The following is a 23906-nucleotide window of genomic DNA, read 5'->3' as shown; positions in this document are numbered from 1 at the left end:
GCATTTTATAAACAATTGGTAGAATGAAGTACAAAACAGGAATAATCAGGCAGCAAGATAAATGTGAGGCTGTGCTTTAATAATTACCTGTGTTGTATCTGGATCTGCCTGTAAAGCAGGAAGAAAGGCAAAAACACAGAGGTGTTCTCTAATTTTTACCCAGCAAACTGCACTTAAGACTTACTAAAAGTTCATGTGGAAACAAGCAGTTTTAATGGATTTATCCTATTCTCCTGGGGCTGCTGGGACCAGTGTCAAATGTTTAGTTTAGAACTAATGCCCCTGCCTGTAAGGTGAAATTTACCTGTGTACCTATAGGAGAAGACACTAGTGAAATTCCATATGTGAAAAAGTCCTGAAAGTAAAAGACTGAGTCTTGAACTTAACAAAACACAAGTTGGGAGAAGAACAGTCGTTTGCTGTATGAGGAAAGCTTTTACAAAGTGCCTTAGCATGAAGTTTAAGAACAGGCAGGATTAAAATAGCATGCAGGTTGCTTGTTATTTTAAATTTTCTTTTATTCAAATGTTTTATTCTAGTTGATAAAAATATTTTGTTTTAAGAAAGCTGTCATTGGTTACTGTCTCTAAAAGGAAAGAAATCCAAAATATAAGTGGATTTACAGGGTGATTATCTCACAGGATTCATGAAGTGAAGCAGCGGCTCAGTTCCACTCCTACACTGTGAGCGTTATGCAGCTGCACTCTAACAGAGATAAGGAGAATAAAACCCTCAAGAAATAGGACAGGAAAACACAAGCCTTAGCTGCTGGACTACATGGGTGTGTTAGGGGAATATCCTGTAGGAGAAAAAGGATGAACCTTTTCTCCAACCAGCAGGTGCAGAACTGCACTAAACAATGCAGGTGGTTTAAGTGACTTTCTGTGGGGACAAGGTCACAATTTTGATTGATGTCTTTTTTTTTTTTCCCCAGCCATAAAATTATTTCAGACAGAAGACATAACTCAAATTTTTGTAAAAAAAAAAAAAGTGAGTTGCAATGAAGTTGTATCATCTTACTGGTGAAGAACAGTAATCAAGGACAAGAATAAACAAGCAGCAAATTATTCTTCTGGGCTGAGCTACCTAATAAACTACAGAAGAAGTCTTGATTGCCCCTTGGTATAAGAGAGAGCTCTCTTCCTGCTCCTGTACGTGATATATAGCCCCTTTAGCTGAACAGAACGCTTCTCCCTTACTTGGTTTGTGGAAAGGACAGGGCCATGTATGCTATAAATAACCCCTAATTATTAATCAATGTAGGGCTCATTTACATCTAATAGTCTATCTACCATGGTAGTACTAGTATAAGTTGACTAGCAAAATTGTGCTCACAGTTAGGGAACGCTGGAAGAGTTTATATACAAACGTTTTACAATCAGTGACTGACTGGCTAAGAGCTAATAACAATGTTTCAGAACAAGATTAATATTCAGTCATTAAAAGAATATTAAATAAGGCCAGAACTTTCATTATTAAATATATGGGGCACCATACACTGCTATTATTGAGCGACAGCTTTAAGACTAAATAATGAAGTCAGATATTCACTGGTGTGCTACAATTTTTGTAGTAACATCTGGCACCACAAATACACCTACAATCAGAAGGAAGCTCTGATTCAGGTTTCTGTAGAATTGCACTGCAGTATAAACACTCCGTAGTACTTATTGTTCTGATTATGGTTCAGTATGTAAAATCAAAGAAAATGGGTTAGGGAATGACCAAATGATATAGTGGGCATGCCCCGTGGTATAAGGTCATGCCGTACTAGAGATCTCTGACATAGTTCTAAGTGAGATGACACACCGATATAGCACAATATGATGCTGTGAAGAAATATTAACTTAGCTCCTGGGAACAGTTCCGTCCACTTTAACTGCCTTAATTAGTGGGTCTAATTAACTTCAACAAAATAGTGCCATTTGGTATGGCTACAGTACTTTTTAGGCAAGCCTGGGGATCTCTGTCTTACATGTGGTAGGTACTCAGCTGGATTCTCATACTCAAAAAGCTCAGCCATCCAGTACATTACTGCATGTAACTGCTGTTATTAACATCACTGTTTGTTAGGCTGACCAAAGAACATTTCTAACTCCCCTCTTCCTCCAATCATGTCACATTTAATCTTATTGATTATCTACCAAAGGAAAGTTTATTATTAACCCCAACCATAATCTCCTTGTCTTTGCCTTTACAGTCTCTCTGAATCCCCCATGAGACTACATATGTCTATTCCTCAGGTCTCTGGAAAAATGAGGAAGGAATACATTTGCTGAAATGTGTGAATGAAGAACAAGATCCACTAAAATAAAAAGGTTACGTATTTTCATACCCTGATGAAACCTTGCGTTCTGGTGGATGCTGCCCTGATCTCTCGTCCGTAACCTTAGCCCCACCTCCCCAGGTCTGCTCTGTGGTCTCCCCCTAAGCCAAGGCTATGTTCTGTCTTAAGGGGAACTTTGTAGATTGTAGAGTTGTAGTGAAAATAGACTTGAAATCTGCCACCAAATGGCGTGACTTTTCTCTGGGCAGCATTAGCTTTTTTGTTTTTTTTTTTTTTCTATGCTGTCTCTGTGCTCACCATCAACTCACAGACTTGCCTCTTCTTTTTCAAATCACTTTATCAGTTCCTGTTGTGAAAGAGGAATCTGTCAGAAAAACAGTAAGATGATGTCTGCTTATGCATTGAGGACAACAGCAAACTTAAAAAGAAAACCTGCATTAAATACATAAAATGGTGCAATGACTTTCTTGTTCTTCTATTTTTATAAGGCCTGACACTTCAGAATCTTGGCTGTGCAGGATCGAGACTGTTTATTGCTGTATTTGCACAGCAGCTAATTAATTTCTGATGAATTCTGATCCTGGCCTTGATTTCTGGCCACTACCAGAATTAATTATGATAATAAGAGCAATTAGAATGTTCTCTTTCTAACAGACTGGATAGCTTTGGACATTTGATCTGACATATTCAAAAGTTAGAGATATGAAAGATCTGAAAAAGATATTTCTGAGGACATAGAGTAAAAGATACTCTTGTAATTGTCTAATTTCAGCGCATTACTCTCTCATAATTTTTTAACCACCACATCATTATGCTTGGAAAGGAAAAGGCTTCTTACTAAATGAAGTCAGTAACAAATCACTTGCACTGCTGCTGGAATTCTCTCTCTGTTCTCATTTGTTTGTACCATAAATACAGAATAAGTTGAGGACCACACAGTACAAAAATATTACCACCCTATAAGCTTGGATATGTTTGTGTAAACTAAATGCCAAACAGTAGTGTATAATCTATTATGCAAATCGTTTTTGCTTCATGAACAACCTGCAAAGAAGAAAAAAAAGAAAGGACCAAATCTAATAAAGTGAGTTCTCAAAGAGAAACATGTGATACCTTCATGCAAAATCTATACATGAAAACAATCCCAAGCTCCTTAGATCAGAAAAAAATTTGAACCGGTGTGACCTTAATTTGTTAAAGCTTACATAAAACTTTTAATACTATGCAAAGGCTAAGCATTACTATTAATTTAAAATGGAAGAAAATCTAGAATGAAATGAGGAACTCAATACCAGATTTTAGTACAGTTTTGTTTGAAGGCACGTCAGCTTGGCACAATGTAGCCCTGATCTCAGCAGCTGTGGAGACTTGAAATGGGCTTTGGGATGTCCTTTCCTCCCTCACCCACAAAGTGAACTGTTTCCTCCAACAACAGCCATCTACCCTGTCATATGCAAATACACTGCCTTGGTATTCACAGTGACATGCAGCCAATATACTCTTCTGTAGCAAAAGGCCACTGCTATGGAAGCTGCTGTTCTCTCTATCTTCTCCATGTCACAACAGCAACCTCCTAGCTAGACTATCCTGGGCAAAAACCAAGGGAGAAGACAAGGCAGAGGGATGTAATGGCTGCTGGTGCCTGGCTTACAGGGGCTATTGGCTCCTATTGCAAAGGAGGTAGGCAGCACTCCTGAAGAGCAGCAAATCTCCCCAGCAGCAGCAGCAGCTCCATACATCCCCTGAGCAGACATAGGAGGCATTCAGCTGTACAGTGAGAGGATGTGGCCTGAACAGCCATTCTGAACTGCTCTCAGGAATAAGGAGTGTAAACTGGATGTTCCAATATTGGCCTTCTGTTAGAGAATGGAGTTGTGACATTCATTTCCTGAATGTAAGCTGATGAGAGTGGCTGGGTATTTCTGGGAATACACATAAGGTGGGAAAAACCAGAAACAGGATCTTGGATGACCTAATTTAATCTTTTTATCACATCAGCAATCCTTTTGCAAACGATGTTGAACTATTTCATTGCTTCTTTATTGGATGCTGAAAGGAATCAACTTTATAACACAAAAGATGCTGCTTCAGGAGATTAATACTAAGTTGAACCAGGAAAAGATTGCAATCACAGCCCTCGACACTACATATGAACAGATGGTAGCCTATGTTAATAACTTGGAAGGCAAGACTGGCTTGGCAGAATGCAATGCATTTTAATGAACTCCATTAAAACCATGAGGATTGAGTGTGACCATATTTATGGGCTTGGTCCTAATCTTGTAGAATTCGAAGCAAAAAATTTTATTGCAAGTAACAACTGGAGAATCAAACTCAGTTTGTAGAATATCCATGGAAGGAATTATAATTTATAAAATTATAATGGAGAGAGAAATAGCATGCTGATCTATACTTTGTGACTAGATTAATTGAAGTTCCTGTTTAGGAATGAAACCATAGAAGGCAAAATTATGTATATTTCTAATTTATGAGTAATTCCAATCTCCTTTAATTATTATTTGTACACAGGAACTGTTTCACTACTGATTCTGGGAATGACTGAATTTCTAATGACAAAAATGGCATTTACTCTCCTCAGAAAGACAGTATCCACAGCAACACAGAGGTGAAACCATACGCGGGGTCTGGTTTGGAATAGGCAGAGAAAGACGAGTGCCTCCTAATGAGTCCACTTATCTCTCTCTGCAGAATTAGGATATTAACATTAATATTTGCTTTAAAGTCCTGATACAGCCCAGCCATCCACAATTTGTACATTGTAAAATTAACTCTTCCTCAAGGGCTTCTGTTCTATTCTTTACAACCAAGAAACAAACCACCGCTTGATCTGAAGCTGCCTGTTGAGTGATCAGTACGCTTTACTTAGCAAATAGAATGAATTATCTTTTGCAAGTTATCTTGTTGCAGTAAAAAATGTTTATAGTTCCATGGCTAAAACACTACAAGCACTGCGGTGCTCAGGGATGTGTGTGTGCAGAGCATAACTGTACATTCAAAATTATGAAAGCATGACAATATAAAGGCCATTAGAAATTCTTATTAGTCTGTGTTAGCTATCTATAAGTGCAATCACAACACTGAATTGCAGAACAGCCATCTTCCAATACTTGTTTCTGATTTACAGCCTCTCCACATACAAGGTTGTTCTCATGGATGTAATCAGGAATACGTTCTAATCCAAAATAGTGGCTTTGATTTGGTCTTCATGCTTCTAAGCTCTTGGTATCTTTTGGCTTCATTAGTCACTCTCAGAGGATGATCTCCTGACATAGGCTTTCTCAAACCTGTATTTCTGATTCACTCTGACGTGAGTATAGAACATCACCTTCAAATAGTAGTTTAAACATCTCTTCCGCCCACATCTTAGATTTGATTTCTTCTGTTGTCATTCTACATGTTATAATCACTGCCCCTGTAATTCATTCCTTCCTTTCTTCCTATTTTTTAAACCTGCTGTGCTTAGTGTGCAAATTCCACATTCAAATGATATAATTAAAAAAATAAAGTAGCACAACAGCAGGTGAACAATTCTTCTATTAATAGCCATTCCAGTCACTCACTTTTTTTTCTTTATCATCACAAAATTCTACAGTATCATCAATGTACCACCACACAGATATTATCACATTAGACATTCAGGAGCAAATAATACAGAAATTACTCTTCAAATAGTCATTTTTTTTAATCCTTTATGCCTGTCAAGTTGCATTGTTGTTGAAATCCAACCTCATTCTTACTTTCACCACTGGCAGACTGGCTCTGTAGTTAGTAGCAGGGCTGATCAAAGACAATGTGAGTTCTGCTTACCTAAAAATCACAATTAGCTGTTTCTGCTAATGTGGAAGTAAAAAACAATTGGTTAGCACTACAAACCCTTTGTTTCCCTGAATAACAGTTTTTTATAAAAGGATGAGAAAAATGTTATTTTGTTTTTAAAAAACAGTCCTCTATATTATAATTTCTTTCACATCCTATTGGGTTGACCATGAGATTATAAACTGCACCGACTGCTTTATATTATAAATTGGTTTCTGATATACCTTTTCTTTACTTTTTTTTTAACCTATTTTTTTTCCTTTATGGAGAGAAATTCTGTAAAGGTTGTATATGTACAAGACCAACAGAATGCATTTTATTACTTATCCTGCCATGCAAAAAACTAGTTTACTGATCAAATTCAGGTTTGATACATTTAGTTGCCAATTCATCTTAGCTATGCTCTTGATGTCAGATGGAAACTAAGATACCCTTGCATTTCTCTCACATTTAAACCTGAAATCTATTTAATAGGTAAAGAAAATCAGTGAATATCAGCTAATATCACCATTTTTTGTTCTGCAGAAATAAATACAAGTTAGGGAGAGTTTGCAGAACTTATTTTCAAGAATAATGACTTTAATAGTGATCTAAAAATTCATGTGAATACATGTATATGGGCTGGCAATATTTCTATCATTAATTAAGACTATTTCCTTTATTCCTTCTCTTCAGTATTTTTAAAAAATGTTTCGTGCAGGTATTTTTACTTGGTTTTGTGCAATAACCGTAGTTTAATCAGTGGGTGTGAAACCATTAGTTGGAGATTATCTGCTACAGAGAAAAGAAATTATATTTTACCTATGGTTAACCACAGTACTATCTTAAAGAATAAAAGGAAACTGCATTTGACTCTGTTGGAATTAGAATGACTACAGCCTGCCTTTTGAACACAAAAAGGTTTAATTATCTGTGTGTGTTTTCTCCATAACTTCATTCTGTAAATGTTTCTTATGGGCAAGGTAGCAATATTCAGCTAGTAAGAAAAAATGGAACGCCTACGGTGTTCTCTAGCAAGCATGTTTGTGGTTCTTTGGACGTTGCCGATTTTGTCAGATTTAGGTAATATAAAGTTGTGTTTCAAGTTACAGTTCTTTTGTCTCCTTCTTCCACAGAACTTCATACAGTCGCAGTGAAATGATTTTTTTCCTTTACAGTGCTTTTTTCTCACTAACCTATGAAACACCTTAAACAAGTATGTCAGAAAACTCTTACCACCCACGAAAATCTGATGCCAGGTGTGATTTGCAGTGGCAACCAGTCTTGGTGAACTCTCTAGCATAATTGATAGTTTGTTCTAATTACCTTCCAGAGCATATTTCATGTCCTGGGCAAACAGAGTCCACATGATTTCGGCACTGATTTTTCCCATGTTCAGCTCTTGAGGGAATCTGCAATCAACCACATTACATCAGTTCACCCACCGGTAGAAATTATGCTTACAGCTGCACAGTAGAAAGATAAACATTTCCACAAAATAATTCCCCCAGTATGCACTGACTGTATTTTGTATTTTGTACAATTATATGAACTATCCAATCTTCAGATAAAAATGTCCCTTAGTGTAATGTCAGGGGCCTAACTAAGCAATTAGTTGAATGTTGCACCAAATCCCTCACATGACTTTTTAAATCAAGAAACACCCATCTATCTTGCAGATAACTCCTCAACTTCAGACAAATCAGATGACTTATGAAAAACCTGAAACTGTTGGCCCAGATGTTTAGCAGCTACAGGGTTTCCTTAGTTCCCTTATTACATTGGAAAACCATGAAGTTGTCTGTGAAGCTATATTGGTTTATACTAGTTGAATCCAATGCACTGTTTGAAGACATCTTGAAATATGGATAAAACAGGAAAGAATACAAAAGGTAGAAAAATGCTTACTTTTGATTAAAACTTTTGGTTTTGGTCTTATGCTTCATGTCATCTTTGAAAAACAGTCCTTTTTAGATATTTTTTTGCTATTATACAGTAAGTACTTTTCCACAACTTTTTCATAGATATCAGCTGCTTCTTATTCTATGTAAAAGAAAAGCTTTAATCTTTCAGTTACCATCTTCACTGTTAAGTACTAGCAAGACCTGACATTTTTGTGACAGATACTGTATATTTCACATCATATTTCAAGAGAGCTGTTTGTCTGTCCTTTTTTTTTTTTTTTAAAAAAAAGTCTGTCCTTACTGCAGGTGTGGGACCGACATTAATATGAGCAGTTCTCAAGGCACAGAAGTAGACCAAAGCAGGTCATGCAGCTAAAGAGCAGGAGTGCTGCACAAAACCTCTGAAGGGTAAAACAGTTGTTTATACTACAGCAGTGCAGTGAGAGTCATAGGAATACACTGCAGTTCACCACAAATACATAAAATCATCAAAGGCCATATTAATGAGGAAACACACAGAGCTGTGTGGCTTTTGTTTTGCGTTTATTACACTACGTTACACGAGCAGAGAACTTGATCCAAAGTATTTTGACCTTTTATTGAAGCACTAATAAAATTCAGATAATATTCTGTAATAATTTTTGTAAAAATATAAGAATCTTTGAAGTTCTTATTGCCAAAAAAAGAATGAGAATGATGTGCAACTTTAAGGTGATAGCAATATAACCTAAGTAATATATTCTTTCCAGGGACATATTTGACCTTGATCATACCTGCAAAAAGAAAGTACTTAAACAGCTCATTAGCTCTTGTCACTTTAATATGAAACAATTGCTAGCTCAGATCACTAATATGCCTTCATTATGTTAATGCAGCTCAATTAAAGATCTTGGTATTAAGTCTGTTAACATAAAATTAATTGTTGTTCAAAAGCTCAAATGTATTCTAACTGTCTTAATTTCTTCACCTCCAGCCCAGTCTGAGTGCTCTCTTAGCACCACACTTGAACTATGAACCATGAACCATGTTGCTCTGATGAAATATTTAAAAGTTGATTTAATATTGATACTGTCTTTTGTCCATCATGCAAAGCTGGCCAGAATGCAAGGCTGAGCCTGAAAAAAATACATTTGTTTGATTAGTGGTATATCTATATGTATACATTTCAACTTGTGAAAACAACATGCACACACAAACTGCAATTATCTTTTCACCATGTTGCTTAAATTACTGTAGTTCTACACAGTATCCTCAATTCATGCCACCTGATTTCAGTTAGGTACCTGGAGTTGACACCCAGAGATATCCGCTTCTGTGTCCCTGAGGAATATAAACTTGATGAATAACCATCAACTGGACATACTAATGAAACCCTTCCACCAAGTAGCTACAGTATGGATATTTGCAATTTTATCATTACATGGATACATTTTTGTATACGGCCCTGCAGGATTGACTGCCATTCTCATACATCCTGTGTACATTTTATCCAACACAGTGACCTCTTAGCAGGAGATTACTGTGACAAAAATAATCATACAACAGAAAGCCCACTGCATTTTATTTTAAGATTTTTACTTTTCACATATAATGAATTTGCTTCATGACAACTGTGATACCTCTAGGTGTATTCATCAGAGACTGAAAGAATAGATAAGTTGTCCAAAGTAGGTTAGTAATGTAATGTGGACAGTTAATCTAATCGACATTTTCAGCCAGTGAAATATATTTAATGGGCTAATGAACTAGGTACCTGATATACCTGTAGATCTCATTGTCTTGCAAAAAGTACACTTCTCCAGGCATTAACATGCTTGGAAATGACATCACATAGCTTGCCAGGGTTCAGCTAGACTTTATTTCATGAAAGTTTCCTACAGTTTAATAGTTTGACTTCCAGATAATTTAATCCTAATTTAGAAAGTAAAACTACTTGCTTATTACATTATAATTACAGAGCTCTGTCTTCAGCACTATTCGAGCCCTTCCTCTGTGCAATGATACAACTGCTTTTCCAGTTTTTGCATTTATGAACGATACTCATACCAGAGCTGGTGGTAAGTGGAATCCCATAAGCAAAGTAAATTTCTAGTTTTCAACACTGCAGGTCCACCCAGCTCAGACAGGTATGCACAATGGAAGCCGTGCCAAACATTGTTTTGTCACATCAGAAATAACCACTTCAAGTCTGATTCCTGGTTTTCTTTTATCCTGTCATTCATATGAAACGTGTTGATACAAGAAAAGAAGCTTTATTCCATTAGTCTGCATTCCTTATCCTGTTCACTGATGTACAGCAATTTGAGACAATACAACATCTTGTATCACAAAACTAATTAGCCACAAGCTGCTTATTAAAAAATTACTAGTTATAAACATATTTCAGAAATAAATAGCTGTTACCTACTATTGTTAAAATTCCTTTCATTTAGGTACTAAACATACATTATGGTTGAAAACTGAATTACATGGAGACATTAAAGCTGTACGGTGTAGACAATTTGATTTTAAATTTTTCAAGTATTATTAGTTTACAGAGTATGGGACAAAGATTATCAGAGTGTAATTGATATAACATTTCTGCATTAATGACATTTTCTTAAATGGAATATAAAATCTAAATAATTTTAAATTTTTCATCCAATTTCTGCATTTGCTAACATCAAAATCCTGGGATTAGCATTTCCCCCTTGGTATATATTTACATTTAACTAAGTAATACTTGTGAGTATTTTCAGTTAGCTATTCTTTTAGTGACTATTGTACAAAGTGTACAGGATTGACAGACTACATCATGCATTCAAAAGATTTGCTGCAAACAAGTATCACAGAATTGTGATGGAGTAAAATTTTGTCCTTAATTAGACAGGCTATAATATTGTGGCTACTATTTCAACCATTATCTGGCCAGGAGAGCAATGATGACTGCGATACACTTTCTCTAGGCATCCAGTATTGACCACATGAACAGCAGACTGGATGTTGTTTTGAGCTAATGCTGCTATTTTTACAGAATTTTTGAACAAATTAAGCTGTAATGGACATCTGAAATTCATCTAGCTCAAAGCACAGAGAAATTCAAAGTTACATCAGGTTTCTCAGGGCATGTACACCAGAATTCTGACTACCTCCAAAGATTAAAATGACACAACCTTTCTGGGCAACCCCTCTCACTGTGGAATGTGGATTTGCTCCTGTATAGCTAATATGAGTTTCCCTACCTGATAATTGTGCTCATGCCTTTTACTGTGCACTTCTGCAAGTGGTTTGGCTCTGTCTTTTCCTTATAACATCTCATTAGGAAGCTGAAGAATGCAATCAGCACTGCTCTTAGCTGTGTCTTCCTCAGGCTGTACAAACTGCTCTCTCAGCTTCTCCTCACACACTGTTTTCCATCCCATTTCTTGGTTGTCCTCCACTGTAGTTCTCCAGTTAGACAACATCTGTCTTGTACTGGGGAATCAAACTGGAAACGACCATCCAAATGCAGTGTCACAGGTTCCGACTGGAAGGAAGCAATCACTTCCTTCAGCCTGTGGGCTGTGGTCCTCCTAATGCAGCCGAATATGTTATTATGCAAAATATAACTCACTGCACTAACAGCTTTACTCATGAAGGTAGCAAGATTTGGTCTTTTCTCAAGGTCCTTAAATTGCGAAAATGGTAGCTGAGCTTTTCATAGTACTGTGTTTTGATTAACATTCCTCTGTTGCATAAAATTTGTTTTAGTAACAAATGTCATGGTTTATAAGAGCTCCTTCATCAAAGCCTGAAAAGATGCGATTAAAAACAGCCTTGGAATTAAAAAAATAAAATAAAATATTTGAGATCTCCATAAATTAAAATAAAAAATTGAAATCCAAATGACCTCCAATTCCTTATTAAAATCAATAAATCACTTATGTATTTTAAATATAAACCCAAGATACTATAAACCCATCCATTGAAATAGGCATTTTAAAACATGTCAGATTATCCACAAAAGTCTCAATTATCCACTTCATTTCCATTTGATAGAGTTCTTATGCAAGTGTGGGCACACTAAAATAGATCTCAAGAAAGCCTTACAGAACTTCAAATAGGCAAAATTTTTATGTACTTTGTTAAATGTAGAGCATCGGGAACAGAAGCTCCCTTCCACGCTCCTCCCAAATGTGCCAGAAGTGAGGTCTTCATTCAGTTAAACCCACAGTATCTATCAGTGAGGCTGCTCCAGTTTCACCAATTGTAGCAGAGGTGGCAACTTTCAAAAAATGTTTTAGATATCTTATACCACATCCCATATCTTGTGTTGATGGGCATAGAACAAAAGTCTATTGATCTCTGTGCTGCTGATAATGCAAGATATCTTCCTCTTTCAGCTACATGACTGTTAGGACTATTTTTTTTAACACTGATGTATATTTCATAACTTACTGACTCATAGGTTATGGTTACACTGTTTCTTCAGTATAAGTTACTATCCTTGACTTCACGGATTCATTAAATGTTCTAGCTCCTGAAGCATGAGGAAATCTGCCCATGCAGATTTCACGTGCCAGTTCTTTCCACACTATGGAGTGGGGAGGGAGTGCATGAAACCTCTTGGAGGCTTGCTTTTACAGCAGCTCTGATCCTTTCCATTTCCAAACACTCAGTGTCAGTAGCCATTCTGTGTTGGCATCAACATTTTCAGTTAGGTTCCTTGCCCTGTGTTATCCTCCTTTAATTTCTGAATGCCCAGATCATAATTCAACTAAATACCATGTTCACTGCAAAGGGAATTCAGTATCATTGTATTCAATTTTCCTTTTGTCTCTTTTGCAATGTTTAATCTAACTTGACTTTTAAAATTTTAAGCTAATGCTTTCTGACTTTCTGACTTCCAAAATTTAACTTTGTTACTCATATAACTTTTTCTTCCATCTCTTGTAAGCTCTGGTTTTTACCCTACCACTGTTTTTTTGAGTTGGTTATTGCCTATGTCTTCTCCAAGAACCTAGTGCTAACATTGCTCCACGTTCTTATATCTACCTGCAAATACAAGTTCCTAACAGATTTTGCAATACTATTTAATGTTTGAATACTTTTGCTAAGTATCTTTGATCAGTTCTTCTAAAACAACATTTATGCTTTCTTTACCCAAATAATAAATGGTATCACTTCTTGGTTCTTCAGTGAATAAGACAATTTTGTGGGTATCCAACCCTGGTAATCTCAGACAACATTAATAGTGTTTGTTCTTTAATAGTAACTATGATTTTTATTTTCCTTTCAAAATGTGATTTTTAGCTACCAGATACAGACTGATAATTTCAATCGATAGCTAAGCCAGTATTTCAATATGCTCTGCAGAAGTCACTGAAACACAGTACTAAAAAGTACTAAAGTAGTACTAAACTGCTAAATAAAAGTATGAAACACACGGTGTTCACAGAGGAAAAGAAACAGATCCTTACATTGCAAAGATGCAACAATTAGTAAATAACAAATTTAAAAGCCCCACCAGAGCTGTCTTTTTTCTTAAATTTGCATTACAACACACAACTGCTCTGAGTATATGTGCTATACAGTTGAATGGAAAGCTTTTTGCTAACGATGTGCAAAGTCACAAAGTTTAGATCTTGATTTCCAAATGCACACGCATATTTCAGTTGAAGAGTTTGTTCTTGATTTTTTTCCTTTTAACTGAACAGATATTTTATTTTTATAGCAATTTTTGCTGTCTTGCAGTGTATACAATGCATATTCAACAAGTTCCAGGAAGTCCTAGATTTGCTTATGAATTTTACATTCTTTTTTTTACATTTTACATTCTTTTATCTAGTAGAATGAGAATTTTACAACTTAAATACCAGACTTTATGTTTTTCCCTCAAGCTTGTCAAGTTTCTTATGCCATAAGATCTGCAGGTTGCCCCCACAACTCCCACTGAATGGTCTGGTATTGTCTTTCAGTTGCTGCAATGCTTGCTGAGGCAATCATGTCATGTTTCATCTGGATTCATCATCTGATGCAGTTCAAACTGCTCTATCACAGCATCTTTTTTGCCTCCAAGGTAGATAAGAAACTAAGGTTTCCAAAACTGGTTGAGGAAAAAAATTCTGAGCAATATTATACCGTTGTGAAAACTCCAATCAGAATGCTTGGAGCTCTCCTAGGGATCTTCAGTAACCTAATTTCTAGAACAGGATTCAAATGGATGTAGGCCTGAATATTCCACTGAGACAATGCATGGCCATATATTTCTAGTAAGGAGTAATATTTTTGCAATATTCTTATGCATTCAACTTATATTTTCCTTTCATCCATTTTTCTTTTCTGGGGTAATCAAGGGGGAGAGTTTGCCTGTCATTTTTCTCAAGAGTTTTTATATGCTGCTTTTGTGTTAGGAGAAGCTTTTCTTTTTTAAAAAAGGTATCCAAAGCAACTCAGAACAGTTTTTCAAGTTTTTCCACCCACAGCCTCTTCATCTCTTGCTCCTGATGTCTCCTATTTCTCAAAGACACTATTCCCTGTGTTCACCCTCCCAGTTCCAAAACAACAATGAAAACGGGAGTGAAGTCACACACACAAACTCTCTCCCCTAATCTGTTCCAACTCAGTCCATGCCTGGTTCTTTTTTCACATGTTACACAATCACTCACTGTTCTTTAGGGAATCTCCTAATCCCCTCAGATGAACTCTGTGCTTTATTCCTTTCCTTTCTCCCTCATGTTTGCATAATAATATAGCTAGAACAATTTTTAGAATAACTAACCCCCAATTGCTCTTGTTTAATTTCAGTGAAAAGACTGAAATGTAACACATGTATGCATTTGTTCCAGTTAGATGTTTTATAGTAGGTGTATTTGTTATACAGACAGTCAGACAAAAAATTGAGCTTTCTTTAATAGAGGAACTTCACACCAAGTTGTATAAATGGAGTAAAGAGGAAAAGAGTTTTCTTTCCTCTGTAGGGTAAGAACTCATTCCTTAATAAGATCAGTGCAGGAAACGATTGAACAGAGATGTTTATTATCCAGGACTGAAACAATCCTTCATTTATTTAAAGGAAAGGAAGGAATCAGAAGACAATGAAATACCTTCCAACTTCTGGTTGTCACCAGGAGGTTTCTTTGGTACTTATACTCTGGGTCCATAAAAAGTATGGTACCTTTTATCAACAGGCAAGCACATGTCCATGTACAGAGTGCCTCTCAGTATCTACCCTATTTTGGCTGAAAGAAATAGACTTGCTGTTGCTCCCCTTCAGACCATTCCTTTAAATGGCACTGCAGATACCTCTATTAATTGTTTAGCCATAATTTGGGTATGTTTCAATTTTAAACTTTACATAAGTCATCACAGCCAGACTATGCCCAGATTTTCTAGAATCTCTCTGTAAAATACCTCCAAAGAGCTAAAAGAGCTAAAACTTTTCCCTAGGCCCTCATCATCTCACATTTCAATTAGTGCGACATACGTTTCTCCAGCCTTAGTAAGTGAAATATGTTCCTTTGCACTCCTGTATATTTAATTTTCAAACCCCAGTGCTCTATCTCCTCCTTCTGTGTTTTTATATTGGCTCTCTCTTCTTTACTAGTGCATCAACCTTAAGTTATCCAACTTCTCTTTGTTATTGATTGTACCTCCCTCATCTGTTACATCTTCAATTTTGAGAAGTCAACCTCCACCTCTGGTAAGCCCAGGATATTGGTCTCCATTTTATAAATTTTCAAGTCAGCGTGGCTAGGCTTTCTCTCTAGCCAATCATAAACTGGGAGAGGGTATTTCTGTGAAGTTCATTGTTCTTTTACAAATACATCCCTAAAACTCTATTATAATGCCTAAAAAAGTCTCAGCCTGATTTGAATACCTTGTGTGCCAAGACACTATCATAATATTAATACCATCACACTATTTCACTAATCTTTCTCTTTTATCTGTTTAGTTCTCTTGCATAATATTTTGCTACTTAACTTCTGGGCATGGTTCATATACCACGTGTCTTTAGTGTTCCTAAAACAAAAAGTTCTCTTTCCATGATCACAGCACTAAGTCTTTTATCAAACTATGTCGATTTTATATTTTGTATTTTTAAAAATCTCTAGCTAGATTATATTTAAACAACTACTGATTCAGGTGTATTTCCTGTCCTTATTTTAATAAATCCATGATTCTTAGCTTTTATGGGGAAAGTAATTACTTACTGGTTCAAGACAGGTGTATATGCTGTTTTATCTTCATCTATGATGGTGACCATCAGAGTAATAAGCTGTGCCCAGAAATCCAAATTCTTTGTTGTTGGTCCCTGTTCTTCTTTAGGAACTTCTTGTTTCTTACCCTGTTAAAACAAGATTGGATCTATTTGATATCAGAGAAATTAGAGAAATTATTATGGGATTTCCACCTACAGACTACAGAGTGACTGACGTATTAAGAATCTTCAGAAATTTTGGACAGACTGTCTATCCAAATTAGAGTAGATTGTGTGACAGACTGTACCTGGCTGTGCCCATATATCAAAAACCATACATAGTGCAAAGACAGCCGGGTCAAAAAAGATCAACAGAGAGTAGATTTTTAGTGCACACCCACACTTCAGTTAAATACATTCTTAAATTTTCTGTTGTGCTGAAACTGAGTGCAGGTAAAATTGTCTGCTGAGGCAGAACTTCTATACTCTACACAATAAATACTGAACAAATCAATGATAAGGAACAATTCTTGTTTTGTTTTGGATTATACGCTGAAGTTATTGGGCCTAACTGCTATGCTGTTCACTCTAAATGAAACAGCGCTTAAATATCCCTTTATGTTTTAATAGCCAAAATAAAAAAAAAGCTATTGCCCGAAGTATTCTGCACATTTTCCAGGAACTCATAAATTGACCGGTAGAACCACAAAGTGTGCATTTAAAAGAGGCAGGGGAAAACACCACAAAGTAGGAAGGGAAGAAAAAGAATCCCTGGACGCACAAAAATACTAGGAAAACATATGTAGAAATGTCCAAAAGAGAGATTTCTGAAGGTATTACCTTATCAAGGATTTTAAAGCTGTAAGCAAAACCACTTTGGTGTGTGATTACTTTTTTATCCAGGGAAATGGGATTTTTGTACACTCCTTGTAAATTAAGAGGACTGCAACCAGTTTCACATCCAAAGCAGAGAACCTGAGATGTCCTCTTACATTTTTGTAATAATAATGAGGAAGGGGAGGAAACACTGATACATCAGATGGATTACCCACATGACTCTCCAGTTATTAATTAAAAGTTTGTAAATAAAGCAGTGTTCTTTTTCTCTTCTCCACTGAAGCCTGCCTTTTGCACCTTTTTATATAGTTATAAGTATGTACTAATAGTCACAACTTACAAATTTTTCTTGAGAATTTTATACTTTTTAATCTCACTAAAATGTGCATTTACAGCTAGGTTTTGTCTCTACAGTTTCTATTTATGAATTCTTAGCCTACAATTTCCTAGACAATAGTATTTTTCAGTTCTTCACTTGACAGAAGGATCAGATTCCTTATTAGTGTCCAATAAATTACTTAATTGCAGAGAACCAAATAGGAAAAGAAATATTCTTACCTCTGTATGGACACACACATACATACACACATAACTTCTGCCACACAGAGATATGTCTGCACATCCTAGGTCTCTTCTACACAGCCATCAGAGATAAAAAGAGGTCTTTTCTCTCAACTAATATATCAGAGAAAATAAGCAAGCCTATTATCTTGCAAGTTTAAACATATAATCCCTGTACTTCTCATTTGTAGTCCAAATATGACCACTTCAGTGGACCCCCTACCTCTTTGAATAGATATGACACTGTATTAGTGTCATAGTGAATGAATTAAATGTTATCTTAACCTCAATTAACTTTTATCTATTAGCAGCATTTAGAATGGCAGAAAGGGAATTTCAACAACACTTAATTGAAATTGTTTTCATAGTCACTGTGGAATATTTTAGAAAAGTATCATTAATCACGCTGTTACATACTCAGCTGATTTACAAATGCTACCCCGTCAGTGTCTAAAGCAACTGAAATAAAGGTAAGGCTGCAAAGCAGTTACAGTGGATGATGTGACTAGTATCACTGGCAATTTACAACCACATATGCAAACAAGAGTGCTTTTCAAAACAGAAATGAATATTGGAGAGTTAATATCACTCACAAGGGCTTTCCCTGGCGTGTGTTATACATTTACTAAAAGACCTTGTTTCTATATCAAAGATTTATTTCTAATATACCATTTTTTTTCACAGAAGCTAGTGCCTGTTTAAGCCAAACCAACTGAAAGGCAGTTGTAGAAGGCAAAACCAGTTCACTTTTAGTCCAACATCTTATCCAAGAGCTGTGTTTCACAGAAAGAACCTGCAATGCCATGTAGCTGAGACAGCTAGTCATGATTGTGAATTGCAGAATATGAAATTCTGCTCTTTAATATAGATAGCAAAAAGTAATTAATTTACAAACTAATAGTTGCACAAGGAGGTGCTTTCTACAAAAGTTCTCTGGCAAAGAAGTCTTTTAAAAATCAAGATGGTCTTTTCAAAATCCCCAGAGGAGGTTTTTTTTTTAAACAGTCTCATTAACAGATGTAGTTTTATGCTCTGAAATGAAAGTGCATACTCTGCCCATGCCCAGTTGTAATTTCTATTTTTTATCCTAAAATCTAACTGATGGGTTAGAAATGCTCAGAATCATTCAAGTTGTTTTTACATTAATTGTTATTATTGCTGGCATTATTATTTGTTTTATGCGGTTTCTGGCAACAGATGCCTTCAAAGAAGCATTGTAACAAGGTAAAACAATGTCAGAAGTTTGATTACATTGATTAGTTGCAAACCTGCAAAACTGACAGAAGAAAATTCCATCTTGGAATAAAAATTAACTTGAAACAGAGCTATTTTCATATAAAAAAATTTCAGTGATACAATTTACTCGGTTTCAAAATGTTCTTATTAGCATAACTGAGAGGCATAGTAAACTGCATAACAGTGTAGAAAAAGTGAGTGGGAGGACAGCATCATAACATTATATTTTAAAATTTTCTTAATGAAATGAAACACCCTTTTAGAGGCACTGAAGCTTAATTACTATACTGCTTTGTTGGAGCCTGCTTTGGTGACATGGGTTTACCATTAGCACGTTGTGAACAGTCAGTAAGAATGCCCTCTTAGTAAATGAAAAAACAAGTTAAGTTTTTCCTTCTCTGTGGTCTCAAAATAAATTTATCTGCTTTAATTTTGTAACTGTGATGATAAGAGCTCATGTCTCAGTCTTGTGGTTTAGTCCCATATCCAACCAATTCTCAGTATCCTTTCGCTTTAGGAAACAACACCATACGCACTTACATGGCATAGTGTATTTACAGTCTATGCAGAAGTTGTGGAAAGGCCTTTTAAAATGCCAAGATTAGATTAGTTTGTTACATAAGCAAAGTATATGCTTACAACAATTTACACACACAAAATTTCTGGAGTATAAATGTGGTTAACTATATGGTCTATTACGTGGAAAAAGCTTATCTTGATAATAGTAACTTTCTTTTTTCACTCAACTTATATCCATTAGAAAAAAACTGCCAGTATAAAAATATGAACTAAATACCCGATATACCCAATTAGAGTCAGATTGGCACAACTATAGTGACAAGATATATAAGACACTGAATACTGCTTATCATTATAGAGGATGATACCGATAATGAGATTTTTAAAAAACACACCTGAAAAGTTCAAGAGTGACATAAATTCTCAATATATCAAGATGACAAAAATCACTAGATAACAGATACTGTTCATAATTCACGACTTTTTAAAAGAATGATTTTCTGAAGTTGCCTTTCATTTTTGGTGCATACACAATTCACCGAACAAGCTAAAAATCACAGAATGCTCCTATAGCAAAACCAAGAGAGCCTTCAGGAAGTATTGATACGAATGAGTCTACCAGTTAGCAGAATCACTTTCTTTTTCACTAGCCTTTTCATTTAGGAAAGACTACTTAAAATATCTTGACCCCCTGTAAAGACACTTGGGATTGTAATGGTGTCCGCATGCACAGAACCATGAAATATCATAAGAAGGTACTGTAGTAGATCCTATACTTAAAAGCTCAATAACTAACTGGCCAAAGGCAGAATAGTGATATTCCTAAAAGGCATCTGCCAGCAGATCAAATAATAATACCAGATGATGTCTCACCATCAAGGCATGACAATAAGTTTGTATTAGACAAAACAGGTTTCTTATACGATCACATTAATTGACTTGGCTACTTCTTGCCCTTAGGATGACTCCAATGTTGTAGCATACCATACATCCTTTACCATACAAAAATGTCAAGCAACAACATAGAACTGGCAAACCTAAATAATGAAATATTTTAGAAAATGGACTACGTGAAACCAGCATGAGGAGTAAATGTGATTGCTTGGGTACTAATGAATATAGCTGTTTTCCTGATGCTGCTTTTAAAGATTATATGTTCTCATCACAGCTCAGGACTGCCAGAATAGGAAATTTTTGGTTGTTATACTGAAGTTCACTACTAATAATTTCCTGTCCCTTAGAAAAGTTTTCAAAGCAATCTGTTGTAATTAGATTTAGATTAGGAATGTATTGCTAAGGATCCTAGATTCCAGATGTTCCTTAAATTAAAATCTCTCTGGTTATATAAAATCTCTTTGGGTTTGATCTCAGCCAATGCTCCTGAATTATACAGAAGCTATATCCAGTGAATTTCTCCGTGGATCATAAATCTGATTGCCAGGCATTAGATTTTATTATGCATTCTTAAATGGTGTGTCTTTTATTAACTCTTTGTCACAGGGAATGCTGTCTTTTCTGCTAATAGACAGTTCTAATTCCTACAACAGTATATTAACACTAGTTAAAGACATGTGAAAACTTGGTTGGAACACATGAAACAGGGTAAAACCCAAACAGCAGCCAATGGCAAGAATGACAGTGCCTTCAGTGGTGGTCCTACATCCGTTGGAAAAGAAATCCCCAAGAACGTCATAGGACTAATGTAAAACACGATTAATTCCTACTTTGTATCAAGTGTACTAAGGTGTTTTGGGAAAAATTTCAGACAGTTTCAGGGAAAAGAAGTTCCAACTATTTTGCAAAGCTACACTAAGTTAGATCACAGAATCACCGGTTGGAAGGGACCTCAGGGATCATCTAGTCCAACCTTTCTAAGAAGAGCAAAGGCTAGACAAGATGGCCCAGCACACTGTCCAGATGACTCTTGAAAGTGTCCAACATGGCCGAGTCAACCACTTCCCTGGGGAGATTATTCCAATGATTGACTGCCCTCACTGTGAAAAAGTTCCCTCTCACACCCAATTGGAATCTCCCCAAGAGCAACTTGTGTCCATTCCTCCTTGTCCTCTCCATGTGACTGCTTGTAAAAAGGGAGTCTCCATCTTCTTTGCAGCTACCCCTTAAGTACTGGTACATGGTGATGAGATCCTCTCCAAGCCTCCTTTTCTCAAGGCTGAACAAACCCAGTTCTCCCAGCCTTTCCTCATATGGCAGGCTTCCCAGCCCTCTGATCATCTTGGTGGCCACAGGGCTTTCAACTTCTCTCATCATTAATTTTACTAGTTTGTAGGACAAATGTATGGCCTTATTTTGCTTTGTTTTTATTTTGTTATGTTCTCTGTAATCAATACACAATATCTGTATGGGTGCGACTTCAATAAATCCAATCTTATGACTTCAGAAACTAATCTGTACGAAGACTGTGTCTGATGTGAGCCTCAAGCTAAGTTTCAGAATATCATATTTTCTAGATAAATAATGGTAGAATGGATGCTGAATGGAAACTAAGGCAGTAGCTCTGATTTGTGTGAAGCTACAGAGTGCAATTTTATAGACCAGACTTAGATGATGAAATATTACTTTTAATGGTACTTCTGTGTTTTTAAACTGCTCAGTTAATATTCTTTAATTTGGGAGAGGTTAAGAATCATCAGGGAATATACAATATGCACTATATATATAACATACACATATATAGACATTTATATGTATTACACACACCTATTTTTAGAATTTTATATAAATTTTTATACTTTAAAAAATTTTTATGTATGTAAAGAATGAAAAATTAGCTTTACAGCATTACTTGGCGAGGCTAAAGGCAGAAACTGCAGACACTAAAAATGCATTCAAAACATATGACAGATTTCACTGAACAGTGCTACTGCATAGTAACTCCTAAACTGTTTTCATATTTGAAAGAGAAATTATACTCCATTTATCCTTCCCCATTACCAACTGAAATGGAATGGACTCCTTTTGGATAAATTCTAATTAAGATTCTTCACGCCTGTCGTGGTTCAGCCTCAGCTGGCAACTGAACACCACGCAGCCGCTCGCTCACCCCCCCCCCACCCCTGTGGGATGGGGAAGAGAATCGGATGAGCAAAAGAACTTGTGGGTTGAGATAAGCACAGTTTAATAACTACAATAGAATGATGATGATAAATGATTATGATAATAATGACAGTAATGTTAATATAATAAAAGGGAAAAGGAAGGAAAGGGAAAACAGGGAACAAAAACGCAGAAACACGAACGATACAACCGCTCACCACCTGCCGACCGACGCTGCCCGTCCCCGAGCCGCGATTGCGCCCTCCCTCCCCCGGCCAGCCCCTCCCAGGTAGCATACTGGGCATGACGTTACATGATATGGAATATCCCTTTGGTCAGTTTGAATCCACTCTCTTAGCTGTGCCCCCTCCCCTCCCGGCTTCTTGTGCACCCAGCAGAGCATGGGAGGCTAGACATGTCCTTGACTAGTATCAGCGCTGCCCAGCAACAGCCTAAACATCTGTGTGTTATCTCAACAGGTTTTTTTCCATGCTAATTTCAAAGCACAGCACTATACCAGCTAGAGTGAAGAAAATTAACTCTATCCCAGCTGAAACCATGACAACGCCTTTTCTTTGAGGACTGGCACATGAAAGGAGCCATTCTAATTTTTCTACCCATTCAGGGCAGCATATCATGCATAGCTCCTCTGGAGTGGCAAGCCAAGTGCTACTCTGGTTTTATTTGCCCCACCTTCCCAAAAGCACTATGCTTATGCAGGGAATAAGTAGAGAGAGACTCAGGTGAGCCCCTCACTTACTGAAAGCTCTTTGCAGCAATCAGCATAACCTTCATACTGCCCTGAAATATCTACATTGCAATCTTTTTAAGAGTGTGGAAGTCTAATTGTAATAATACCCTACTCTCTTCAACATAACTACATTAAAGGACAACTGTGGTAAAGAAGGAACGATTTGCAATAACGTCATGCATCTTTTAAAATATATTATATATTATATACTATATATCACATATTTTAATATATGGTTTGTTATGTAATACAAATCACGAATTGAAAGGATAGAAATGTTGCTCTGGAAGACTGTAAAACCCAGCTTTTACATTTTTAAGAAAATCTATCAACCATTGTAGGCCCTTTGCTTTTTAACTGCGTAATGTGCATGGGGTTTGAAATATCACAGCAAAAATGCATCCTTCTGCTGTTCTAAAGTACTTTATCAAAGGTTTTTCCATTACTGTGGCTAACATGCTGCCCATTAAATACAATGCTATAACATAAGAGGAGGTCTCTAAGTACCCTCTGCATGCCAGATTTGAAGAAGTTAGAATGTTTTCACTGCATCTGAAGCAGTAGATAAATATAACAAAGTGCCTCACAACAAGCATTACTTGGCACTGAAATTTGCATGCCTGAAAAATAGGACTCGCTGGGGTAAACAGCTTTCACTACTGCACAACTTTATTTCCTGCTTCATATGTTTGAATGTGTTTGCAGATCACAGATTGCATGCTTCATGATTCAATCCTTACAGTGTTTCTATAAGAAATCAATAATCTACTAGTTTTTTGT

The 23906-nt window shown here is 36.3% G+C and overlaps 1 protein-coding gene across 3 annotated transcripts in view; it reads right to left on the bottom strand.

The window, feature by feature from the left end:
- UNC13C (unc-13 homolog C) overlaps positions 1 to 23906 on the bottom strand; it is a 238485-nt gene that overhangs the window by 61225 nt on the left and 153354 nt on the right. For all 3 annotated transcript variants that reach the window (XM_064456441.1, XM_064456442.1, XM_064456443.1), the window contains 2 exons: positions 16179 to 16312; positions 7430 to 7515 (listed from right to left, as the gene is read on the bottom strand). In XM_064456441.1, the coding sequence (XP_064312511.1) occupies positions 7430 to 7515; positions 16179 to 16312 (220 nt within the window). The remainder of the gene's footprint in view (positions 1 to 7429; positions 7516 to 16178; positions 16313 to 23906) is intronic.

Source organism: Phalacrocorax carbo, chromosome 7, assembly GCF_963921805.1.
Source record: "Phalacrocorax carbo chromosome 7, bPhaCar2.1, whole genome shotgun sequence".
In the NCBI taxonomy this organism is placed as follows: domain Eukaryota; kingdom Metazoa; phylum Chordata; class Aves; order Suliformes; family Phalacrocoracidae; genus Phalacrocorax; species Phalacrocorax carbo.
Note: the sequence above shows the minus strand (reverse complement) of the source record. Positions and strands in the feature narration are given on the sequence as shown.